This window comes from Papio anubis, chromosome 5 (genome assembly GCF_008728515.1).
Source record: "Papio anubis isolate 15944 chromosome 5, Panubis1.0, whole genome shotgun sequence".
NCBI lineage: Eukaryota > Metazoa > Chordata > Mammalia > Primates > Cercopithecidae > Papio > Papio anubis.
The window spans coordinates 141,253,268-141,266,009 of record NC_044980.1 but is presented as its reverse complement, the minus strand read 5'-3'; the positions used below and the strand labels follow the sequence as shown (position 1 = coordinate 141,266,009).

At 41.4% G+C, this 12,742-nt stretch overlaps 1 protein-coding gene across 2 annotated transcripts in view; it reads left to right on the top strand.

The window, feature by feature from the left end:
• The window catches only part of HTR4 (5-hydroxytryptamine receptor 4), a 162,276-nt gene extending 156,104 nt beyond the window's left edge, over window positions 1-6,172 (top strand). The window contains exons 6-7 of one of the 2 annotated variants that reach the window (XM_031666534.1): window positions 2,410-2,529; window positions 3,464-6,172. In XM_031666534.1, the coding sequence (XP_031522394.1) occupies window positions 2,410-2,529; window positions 3,464-3,554 (211 nt within the window). In that variant the 3' untranslated portion in view covers window positions 3,555-6,172. Of the gene's footprint in view, window positions 1-2,409 lie in introns of both variants that reach the window. The other variant, XM_021939851.2, reaches the window with a different exon arrangement.
• Window positions 6,173-12,742: the final 6,570 nt, after the last annotated feature.

The following is a 12,742-nucleotide window of genomic DNA, read 5'->3' as shown; positions in this document are numbered from 1 at the left end:
TTTAATACAAATCCAAAATTACCCTCCCTGTGTTTCCCGTGAAACCTCTTCCCTCCACATGGAATATAAAGTATCAGATACTAACAACAGAATATTAAAAGCCAGATTTGAAGCAATTACCCACAGCTTTGGAGAACAGTCCCACACACAGCTGGTGCCCAATCAGAGGGCCTGTCTCTGTCACCCACCATCCCCGCTACTCATAGAATCAGAATGCCAGAGTTGCAAAGGATCTTATAGATTATCCTCCCCTTCATTTAACAAATGGGAAAAGTGAGGCACAGGAAAGGGACGAAGTCATCCAGAGTCACTCAAATGGAGGCATTAGAACCCAGGTACCTGTCTTCCGATTGCTACACTCTGCTGCTTTCTTCTCTGAATTAGTAGGGTGATTTTGTAGCCGGGAGTGAAAGGGGCTTCCTGAGTGTTAAAGCCACGTGCACTGAGGATGATCTTGTTGCACAGGATGGAGGTCTCTTGTGGTGCAGCATAATGTACCATATTGTTTTTTATCATGTATGAAGGCCTAAAAGGCAGATGACACTAAACTGTTAACGGTGAACAATTATGTAAGTATAACAATGAGAACCGCGGCTATGAGCCAACTATCCATAAGATCATTCTATCATTATTCTCAGGTTCTCATCTGTCCTGCTGAGAGAGATGGTTGTGTGTCCTTTATAGCGTTAGATGCTGGGCCACTGTTCTTTCTCCATGGCCGGAGCTATATTGATGTAACCTGGTATTAGGCATCAAATAGCAATACTAGAGTATTTTCAATCTTTATTTAAATCTCTAAAAGAATTGTACAACAGAGCCAATATATTGAAGCTGAGTTTGCCAGTGTCAAAGATAGATAGAGAGGGAGAGAAAGAGAGAGCCAATGTAGCCCTTCGGGAAACATTTCTCAAAGAACCTCTTCCTCTCTCCAATTGCTCTGGAGCCTTCCGCATGCCCAACCACATAGTTTTCTTCAGCTCTGATCTTTTTGCTTTGTCTTTTATCCTCACTCCTCATTCTTTATTATGTTTATTCATGTAACCCCTCTCTTTGTCTTCTGTACTTTCCTCTTACCATTGCAGGGTTTTTTCCCCTCCTTTACACGTAGTCTCCCTAGTTCTACATCACAGAAAACATTGGGTTCCACTTGGCAATGACTCTTCTTTAATGGTCAGATGGAGTTAGCAGGAAAGAGTCCAATGTTAGTGTCACAGTCATATTGTGTTGCAATAAATGGAGAGGTCACATCACACTGCAGATTTCTCACAGGTGGAACATTTATAACATGCACCCCTGTACATATTCATTTCACCCAGGAATCTGCCATAGTGGGACAAAGAAATGCTAGAGACAGCAAGACCTAAATACTATATCTATAGTGGTAGTTGTCAAAATGATGAATGACAACACAGTAGAACAATTACTAGCACAGATGCTGGTGTCAAAAATGACTTAAATGTAAGGTCTGACCCTGTCATTTATTAACTGTGTACACTTGGGCAAATTACTTATACTCCTTGAAGCTCAGTTTCCTTGCCTGTGAAATGGATATAGTACATGAATTAAGGCGCATAATGCATTCAGCCCAATGCCTGGCACACCAGTGCTGCACTAATGGGTGGTTGTTTTCATCGTTGCTAATAATGACAATAATAACAAATATGACACAAAGGGAATTTGGCCAATGAGAGATGAGAAATTCTTATTTTTTTTCTTCCCTCTCTCCCTCCTTCCCTTCCTTCTTTCCTTCCTTTCCTTCTTCTTTCCTTCCTCCTTCCCTTTCTTCCTTCTCTCCTTCCTTCCTTTTTTAGTTTCATTTCTTCCCTTTCATTCATTCTTCTTTCTCTCAATAGATATGTTTAATGAATAAGACAGATGAAAATGTAAGGGAGCATGTAAAAGCCTGAGGGCACATCTTGAGTTGTCTAGAGAGTTTACACTTTAAAAAGGCATGTGGAAAATCTGGAGGAAGGAACATATAACCAAGGATGAATCAAGGATGAACAAAAGCTATGTTCAGAGCTATGTTCGGATCTAACCCAGAAATAGTTAGATCTCATTATTTAGGGAAGAAATCTTGCATATTCTGCTGTAATAAGAATAGACTTCCAACTGGAAAGAAGAGAACATTTTAGGGAGAAAGTTGCTGTCCAGGATTGATGGAAAGCATTTAACTCTTTCTAGCCAAGATGTGTCATGTCTTAGGGGTTTAAAGGAACTTGTTGCTAACAAGTCTGATGATCTTTGTCTAGGACTGGAGAATAGGTGGAAGCCTGGAGATAGTAAATATTGCCCCAATTTTTCAAGAAACACTAAAGCTAAACTCCAGAAACCATAGACTCATAGCTTGTGTAAGTAAGATTCACTATTGTATAATAATTCATGCCAAATAATTTCTTTATCTGTTAGGAAAGACTTTCTGTTTGGCAGAGACATTTTAGCAAGGCATTGGACAAAGCCTGTCAGAGTGGATCCATTCTCAGGCACATTGAGCATTAGATGTTTGACTGTCAGGAAGCCTGTCTTGGGGTAACTATGATTTTCTGTTTTATCTTGCTCAATATTTTTTACCTTGCCTGAAAAACTAAAAGGCAGATGACACTAAACTGAAATATCTACTATTGTAGATTATTTGATCTTCCTATGTGCTTGCAAAAACCTTAAGATCTAGTTTGAGTGGATGCTAAATAATCATATCTTGCATGTTAAAATTGCTATGATTTAGAATGATCTCAGCTGACTAAAGTGATATCAAACCAAGATAACAAAGTTTAACTGAGTAAAATGTGATGATTTATATTTTGGCTCAAATAAATAAATAAATAAAATCAACTATGCAGCAATGTAGTAAAGAACCTTAGGAACTGACAGCTGTTGTATCAAAAATGATCAAAGTTGGCCGCAAGCTCAATATACGCCAATCACTTATTACCATTGTTAGAAATGAACTGAATTTGACTACATTCATAGAAGTAAACCCAATTGATGATGAAAAGTACATGATGTAAGTCAGGCTCATTGCCAAAATTTGTGCACTTTCCTAGTACCATAATTCAAGAGAGGTGTTCAAAGGACAGTGCCCATTATGAGGAATAATCTGGAAACCATAATATGTAATGAACTATTAAAGAAAATGGAATGTGTAGCCTGGAGTAGAGAAAACTTGGAGGATATAATCAGTAGAGGGCACAATGCTGAGGGGGCCTGATAGGCGCACTAGGTCCATCAGGTAGAAGCCACATGGACACCGATTTTGGCTGAACATTGATAGGTTATTTCTAATAGCTACTGTTGCCCAGAATTAATATGGACTGGCCTGTCATTTGAAATTCCTAAGTAGAAGCCAAATAGCTACCCATCTGCATGGCGCAGAGTGTTCCTGCCATGCAGGTGGGCTCTTTCAGGAGATGGTCTGCAACATCCATTTCAATTCTGAGGTTCTGTAATCTTCTCCTCTCTCTAGGGATGCAGTGGAGTGTGGTGGCCAATGGGAGAGTCAGTGTCACCCGCCAGCAACTTCTCCTTTGGTGGCTACTCAGCCGAGTGACACTTAGGCCCCTGGGACAATGACCCAGAAGACAGCCATGCCTCCGAAAGAGGGCCAGGTCCTAAGCTGCTGCTTGCGCGCGACTGCACCCGGTATTCTCTTCACCTGAGGCCTTCCTTCCGCCGGTGCAGGAACCCGGTGCACGCTGGGCTTTTCCTCCGAGATTCCAGCAGGTGGCGCTGGAAGGAGTCAGAGGACATAATGGCCTCCTTGTTCACTTTTTATTTCCCAGCACTCCCTCTTCCCAGATTCTCTGCTCTTGCCGCATGGTCTCTGGTGTCTCTGACATGTTCCCGTCACTCACTGTGTCTGGTCTGTCTCACTCACGTTCTAAGCACGATAGCTTGTTGTGTCCTATCGCGGTCACTGATGTCTCCAAACACACCTTCTTTGCTGTGTGGGCTCACAGGTATCAACAAAATACTCCCTCTCTGCTTCTGTCTTAGCCAGAGTCCTCGCTCCTGTCTTGCTTACTTGCTTGGTCACGTCCGTCACAGCCATGTTCAAGCTATCCCCTGTCTCTTCTTCACCCTGTTCTGTGCCAGACGCTAACACAGTTTTCTCCCTGTGTCTGGGTCCAAACGTGCATCCTCTTGGCCGGCCCCCTTGTCAGTCCCAGACATCCATTTGCTCTTCCTTATGTCCAATGTCCGTCCTCCTCTTCAGGACGTGCTCCATATATTTTCCATGGAAGACACAGGGTCAGAGATCTGTCAGAGGAAAATGGTCTCCACAGCAACTCCGGAGGGAAACTGAAGACAGATAGCTTCCCCCTGGTGTCCTGGCCGCTGGCGTGTCTGCCCTGAGATGCTCACTGTCCTGCTGGGCTAGAACGGGACATCTTTTAAAGAGCCTTGGGCAGGGCTAGCAACATAGTAGGTGTTTATTAGGCTTCAAGATCTTTCCCATGAACTTGTGATGTCATTTTAAAACCTTTCAATCTGGCTTTGTTGCTCCCAAAGGAAGAGAACTGTTGGAAGTTAACACTGAGTAGACTCATTTTCCCCTACAGCTCCCCCCAGGTGCAGGAGGGCAGGATCCAGCAGTACTGGGGATGCGTAGGCAATACTGGACTTGAAGCCAGAGGACCCAAGTTGCCGCCCTGGCTGTGCTACTAACAAGCTGTGAGATCTTGAATACTGTTTTTTCATCTCTGGACCCCACTTGCCACATCTGTGCACTCAAGCTTGGACTAGAGGATCTTTAAGTTTTCTTTCTGTTTCTAGGACAACAGGATGCTGCTATAGCCGTCTGCTACCTCGAGAAGCCATGGCCTGCCTGCCTTTTGGCTTTGTTTCAAAGGAAAGACTCTCCTCATTTGGGCCTTTTAGACCCCTGACCCTTCCAGCTTTTTCATTTAGATTAACCTGGATGTCTTTTATTCAAAGCTGATCAGTGGCTCTTGCGAAAGCCCCAGAGCAAAAGTCCCTGGAAGGTAAATGCCAAACCCAGAGCCATGTGAGATTCTGACTTTGATCTTGGCTGTGGTTTGATAGCATCTCAGGATTATTTATCATACTCTCTTTTTCTCTTGTTGCTTATGAAGTGTCAGTTATTGTTTCTATTGTTGTTTACTTTAGTTCTGGAACTGAAACTGACAGGAAGAAACTTTGGAATAAGGAAGAGAAGATTGACCAAACCATCCAAATGTCAAAAAGGAAAAAAAAAAAAAAAAAGAAAAGAAAAAAGCCTCTCTGTCCTATGAAGGCTTAATTCTGTTGGGGAGAAAGTCATGTTTTAAGGAAGGGAAATAGCCTCTGAAAGAGAAATGCTATTCAGAAGTCGTGAGAAATATCTCTCCATGCTGAAATGTTCTTTGTGTGGACTGGGATTCTCCCTGATCAATGGAGCAGATTGAACCTGGGAACCATTCTTGTCACATATGAAGAAAGTTTATTTAAGTTCTAACTTGCACCCTGACTCTATGGCTGGACCAACCCCCTCTGATTTTTCAAGTCATTGTTCCCTTGCCATCACTAGGCTCAGCAACCACCATTAGCAGGCAAGCACCATTTGAGGTGCTTTTCTAATATGAAGAAGGGAGCAGCCAGCTTCTGGGCCCCACGGCTCTGGACCTGATGATGAGACCCACCCAATCTGCTGTGGCGGCCCACACACCCACCCACTGCCTGCATGAGTACGTTGGTGGGAGGAGTACAGCACAGAGGCAGCGCACGCACTGGGTCCATTGCTGACTTATTAAGCAAATTGAACTAATTCCTGAATGTCTCAGACCTCAGAGAGAATCTCTCTTGTCTACTTCACAAAGCTGTTGTGGAGATAAGTAAGATAAATTTTTTTTTGTGAAAACATTCTGTAAATCATAAAATGCCATTCCACATATTTATCATTACTTTGGGCGTTTTGGATTACTGTGGATGTGCCTGAGCACTCAAGGACTAAGAATTTATTTACCAGGAGGTAAACCAACTTAAGAGAATAAGTTTCTATGTTGATAAAGAAACAGAGAAAGAAATGCCCCAGGGCAAAGTTCACAGGAAGGTAAATGCCAAACCCAGAGCCTTGTTAAAAAAATATTTTAAGAGCACCCCTTGGGTATTAATTCTTCCTGTATTCCCAGCACTTTGGGAGGCCCAGGTGGGCGAATCACTTGAGGTCAGGAGTTCAAGCCTGGCCAACATGGTGAAATTTGATCTCTACTAAAACTACAAAAATTAGCTGAGTATGGTGGCATCTGCCTGTAGTCCCAACTACTTGGGAGACTGAGGCAGGCGAATTGCTTAAATCCGTGAGGCAGAGGCTGCATTGAGCTGAGATTGCACCACTGCACTCCAGCCTGGGCAATAGAATGAGACTCCATCTCACTAAATCAATCAATCAATCAATCAATAATATTCTAGGAATTGTAGAAGCACCCTTTTGGTATTAATTCTTCCAAATCTGTCCATCCTAATTTGGTCATTTCAGGTTGCCCAACACACAAATTTATGAATGACAAAAACTCATTTAAAGGGATTTTGTTATTCACAAAGTAGGGGACTACACGCTAATTTTGATGATAATGAGTGTAACTTCTCATATGACTTCAAAGTCACATGGAATAAGATTCAAATGTCTGTTCACTATAAAAAATGTATTTGAAGAAGAAAATACTTGAGCCATCAAAATCATCCCCACACTGTAAATTATATATATACATATCCTATGAAAAAAATCAAACATGGACCAGACTATGACCAGCTAGCACGAATACTACATAAAGAGTCAACTAAGATATTGAACCTGATAACTTTTGAGAATTTTCCTGATCTGATAGTCTATGTATATGATTGTTAATTGTGGTTTAATGCTATTTTAGCTAACACCTTAATTTTATTTACATTTTTAATAAAGTAGAATTACAAAGGGGCCACTTATGCAGTTTATAATGCACTGAGATCCCTTGTATAATCAACATATAAAGTACATGTGTGCCCACCACATAGAAGATGAAACAATTCTATCATTTCAAAGGATTACAAATTGTAATGATGGTTTTGTTTTGGTTTGTGAGATTGTATAGCTATGATTTATTTGAAGTTAAGGCTTTGAAGGTCCTAGAATCCCTGATTCTAACTTTGTTTACATGGAAAGCATCTTTGGCTTTATGATTATCAACTTTTTGATGCAGTTTCCAGAAATGTGTTATGGAAAAAATTGGAACCTACATAGATTTTTTAATTGATAAATTCTATTTATTGATAAATTATGCATATGTTTATATGAGTGCATTCTGTACATGTTTATATAAATTATATATTCAAGGAAAAAAATTAGTCTGAAAACTAATGACTGAATTTTGAATATGCAATAAAATGCCAAAGTCAACTCCCTTGCCTCAGTCTTGTGGAGCTTCTTGGGAACCTCCAAGATCCCAGGGCATCCTCCGGTAGCTACGTCATTTGAAGCTGGAGAATTTCCTGACTCCAGTACCAAGTTCCCCTCAAAGGAAAGCTAGAATCCCCAGGCCCTATATAATGTGATTTTACCAGATTCTACCTGTCTGCCTGTCTGTCACCATCAAGGCCTCCAGCAATAAGACAGATCTCTATGACATGGTCACCTCATGAGCAGAGGATGGGGATCCTGTCCAGCTACTCTCAGAGCACAAACCACGAGAAGCCATTTAAGGCAGTGTGACAGTATATATCTGGAGGTCTCGGATTGAGGTTAAGCATGTCATCCCTGCTGAAGCCTTTAGAAAAAAAAAAAAAAAAACTGGGGGAGGTGGGTGGTGTCATGAGCCATCCAAGAGCCTGGAGTTCGTCTCCCTTAGGCCCAGGTTATGTGTCAATGAAATCTAGGTACCATCTCTTCTGGGTGTGGAACAATGGAATGAACCCTGTCAGCAGTCAGGAGACAGAGCAATGTCCAGAGTAAAATAGACTTAGCTCTTTTGTTTACCTCTTGGGACCTATCTTCTCACATATAAAATGCCAGGGGTGGAGAAGAATTAGGTTCTCACATCAGAATCCTTTCTTCATTCACAAATTTACCTGGAATTCCATCACATGAAAGATTCAAGCCGGATGGGGAATAGGTAGGTCTGGATCCCCTATCTCTAGTTATTGTAATCTATGCCCTGGAAGGAATCTTCTTGGGAGCCTAAAGCCCAATCGCTTGACCAGGGAATATCCTCTGTGCCGGTGCTTATTTTCCTCCTGTCCTTAGCTTTTCTGAGGTGGTGTTCATAATACTGCCATGAACTGTTTTTTCCAGGTGACAGTCATTTCCTCAAAATCACGCCTCCCCGTTACAAAATCTCTTCTTCCAATCAGAAAGCACACTGTCTCCTGAAACTTCCTTCCTAGAATAGAGACCTGAGCCTTCACTGGTTGTGAAGCACCTGCTACTAGACCCCAGAAAACTCCTGCAGAACCCACCTTCAAACTAACCTACCCTTGGGAGAATGCCCTCTTTCTTGATTTCTTTACAAATTGTCTATTTTCATGTTGGAGCATCTCTAGATTCATTCAAGGGGAAGAGACTAGTATTGATTTAGCACTTACTGTGCGCTAGGTGGTTTCTATTTGTTATAGTTTAATTCTCTCAATAGCACTATGGCATTCAGAGAAAAAGAGATTTTCTGAACACCAGCTATGAGGTAGGGTCTCTTGCCAGAAACCTACTAATAAAGAAACCTGACAAGGTCTCTACTCTCTCGTGTCAGAAACCAGAAAATAAACAAGGAGACATATATACATGAATAAGACAAGTTTAGATACTGATACGTGCTATAAAAAGAATAAAAAATAGAGATGGGCAAGGGGATGTTTCAGCTGAAGTAGTTAGGCACGGTTAGATGGAGGAGGTGTGCTCTGTGATGGGGGACAAGAATGCTAAGGAGTCAGGCATATATTTCATCTGAGGGAATATCGCTTCAGGCAAAGGGAAAGGCAAATACAAATGCACTGGGGCAGAAATGTGCTTGACATAGCCAGTATAGCCTAATGAATGTGAAAAAAAGTGGTAGGAGATGGGATCAGAGAAGTGAGTAAAGGCTGATCATAATCCAGTAGCTTTGGTGCCATTTACCAGTTACTACATGTCAGCCTTGGTGAAAGCATTTTACATGAGACACCTCATTTAACCCTATTAAGCTAAGTATCATTTTCCCATCATAGGGATCAGAAAACCAGGCTGTACGTCAGAGAAGTTAATCTGGAATTTTTAAGGACGCAGAAATTACCTGCGGCTGGAAATGGAGCGCAGGTTCCACCAAATCTAAGGGGACTTGATTCACCTGAGGCCTGTTCTTGTTAGCAGCAAGAACAATCTTTGAAATGGATGGATTCTCTTCTTGTGCACTATTCCCCTTTGCCTCTTTGTTTCTCTGTGGAGTTTTGGCTGTCTGCAAACAAAGATGCATTTATGCAGTAGGTCTTCATTGATTTCAAGTTAGCTAGTTCCAAATGGCATCTAATTGGAAGGAAAAGCCAATTATTGGCCAGCCAGAAAGTGATTCTTGATAAAAATTATTTTATCAGAAATGAGTGGAAATCAATCTGGCTATGTAATCGTAGACTTTCTCATGCATTTCCTTATCTCTATCCTTACTGACATCATCCTTTCTACAACTGACATTATCTTTCATCTGCATTGGGGAATTAGGCTCTAAAGCGTAACTTTCAGCATGCCATTTCCCCAATCAAAACCCCTCAAGGACTCCTCATGGCCTACCAATACTTTCTCTAAGTCCACTGTCAGAATTTTTCTTCCAGTTATTCCCCCTCATCCCTGCAAAGCAAACAATATGCTCAACTCTTTGGATTTGCACATTCAGCTACTACTCCTGCTGTTCTTTCCAATGGGCATGCTTCCCCTGGCACCTCTTACATGGTGTATTTCAAATACCACCTCCTACCCGAAGTCTTTTCCAGCCTCCAGGACTGCATGAGGTTTTTGACCTATTCCAGCCCCGAAACACTTTATTTGTTGTTCTCCTGTGACATTTCGATATGCTTTTCAGTGTGCTTCATTAATTATGTTCTTTTTGATCTCTCCTACTAGATTTTGAGCTCTTTGAGAACTGTGGCCAATTCTTATTGCTCATCTTTCTCTTTCCTAGTGCCCAACACAGGTTTTTGTGCACTGAAGTTATCAAATAAATTCATTGGATGTATTTGTTTGAAAGAATGTGAAGGTTTTCATTGTTACGGCATCTCCACTGTACCAGTCTGCTTTGCCCCTTCAGTCCCAAATCTCAGTGCTGCTCTGCCATTAATACTCCACCCACTGCAAAAGCTGCAGCCTTCTGATAAGAGAAAACTCTTTCAGTGACAGTTTTGAATAAAATCAAGATGTTTATCCTACCTTTTGCAAGTGGCAGAAAGATTAGAGTTTTAAAATACCGTTATATCCCTGAGTTATGGCAAGTTTATTTTCTCTTTTGGTCCTGTCTATTGAAAAAGGACTTAAGCTTAAAGTTTTGTATTTATAGAATGCTGTGATGAAGCAGACCGAAGTTTTGTAGGTTACTTGACATTGTGTAATCCTAGAAGACATTGGCCTCCATTTCACCAATAATGGCATTTATTGAGACAACGTAGAGCAAATGAAGCGTGAACTGAGCCATAGATGTAGAATGGACCCAGTGAGAGTTATTCAGGCTAGAGTGTAACAAAGCATATACGAAAGATGTCAGAAAATGTCAGATTTTTCAGCAGCATCCTTTCTAATTTGCTGTGTGACTGGGCATGTCTCTGCACCTTTCTGCCTGAAGTTTTGCCATTTGTAAATTGAGAAACTGTCTTCGGTTAGGAGCTTGGGCTTTGACATTAGATGGACATAAGTTGAGATTTAGAGTCTACCAGTTACTGAATGTGTGACACAAGCAAGTTCCTCAACTCTTTGAGCCTCAGTTTCGTCTTTGCAAGGGGATAATCATAGCACATTGCCCATCCAGTGTGATGAGGCGTCAGTGGGTTAAAGCATATAAATAGTGGCACACAGTCTCTGGCATACAGTAAGTTCTCACTGAAGTGTAGCTGTTACTATTATTACTCTGAATTTCATGACATTTGAAATTCAGAAGCAGTATGTGGAGTCATATGGAAAGGGTGTTGAGAAACCAGGAGCGGGGAAGTGGTGGAAGTGGCAGGCAGTGATTGTTTCTCTGCCAGTTGTCTAATCTGAGAAGGGAGAGGTTAAGAAGGCTATTCAGAAGATGGAGATAGTAAGGGATTTGGCTGTGGAGTCAGAGAAGAAACATAATCTGCACGCATGGAAAATGGTAGGTACTTGTCATTCAGTGTCTTATTATGACGTTCCTAATATGTCTCTTAATCCTTTCCAATTAATGTGTCTCACAAGCAAGAGTCTCATTTTACCTTCTAAGACAGTAAAAGGATGCAACTTTATTGAGAATATAAGATAGTCAGGACTACCTAAACACTTTACATATTTGGTAACATTTAATTCTCATAAAAAGTTTTGACTGGATTGAATCCCTGTTTCCCGATTTGCCAAATTTGTTTCGTTGGACACCTTAATTAATTTCTCCGAGCTTCAGTTTCTGTATTGGTAAAAATAGAGGTATTAACACTACCTAACTCATGAGGTTTGTATAATTTAAATAAAATTATGATAGCAATAGCAACACACTGCCAGGGAGATAATTGGTAGTTTCTATTATTATTTTTATTATTATTGTATATAATGCCCATTTTATGGATAAGTAAAATGAGGCTTAAGGAGACTACCTTTTTTTTTTTGGAGAAGGAGTCTCACTCTGTCGTCCAGGCTGGAGTGCAGTGGTGCCATCTCGGCTCACTGCAACCTCTGCCTCCTGGGTTGTAGCAATTCTCCTGCCTCAGCCTCCCGAGTAGCTGGGTTTACAGGCATGTGCCACCATGCCCGGCTAATTTTTTGTATTTTTATAGAGATGGGGTTTCACCGTGTTGCCCAGGCTGGTCTTGAACTCCTGACCTCAGGTAATCCACCCACCTAGACTAAGTTTCTAACCAAAGGTCATACAAGTTATAATGAGCAGAGCCAGGCTACAAACCTAGATCTGTCTACGTTGAGAATCCATGCTCTATTTTTCTGGCTGCCTAGGTGAGAGACAGAAGTAATGCCACCAAACATCAAAGAGACACTCCCTCTGAAATTAGAAGACATTTTATAATATGTGAGGGTAGCCTAATAGCCTGGATGAATAGTCATTTAAATTGGTCTGGAGTCCTGAATGAAAGGGCAGACATTATCTGTACTTTTAAAAACTTGGTTGAGATCAGATAATTTAATTTCAATTTAGTTTATCTCCATATTGAATGCCATTAGGGGGTTACGTCATTTCATTCCGGCCTTGGTCCCATCAATTAGCATGGCAATCATCAGTATATGGTCTTCCTGTCAATAGGGTACAAATAGGGACCCATATGCCACTGCTTAATGATGAAATTCTTGGCCAGGATAAAGATCAGCAACCCCCAACCCCACCCTACATTCTTTCTCCAAAGTCTTGTAGCAATCTCTTTTTATCATCCTTGGGAAACTTGCTGCTGGGAAGATCATGAGTCATCAGCTACTAAGGCTTTGTGAAAGAGAACCCAAGTCAGGGTTCTGTAATTTCAAGTGAAAAGACCTTGGCTGGCTGAGCAGAGGCACCATTTCTGGTGGGACCTCTTGTCCCAGCCAGCTAGAGAGTGGGCAGTTGGTCAAGGGATGTGAGTCAGTGGAAGGAACTAGGAAAGG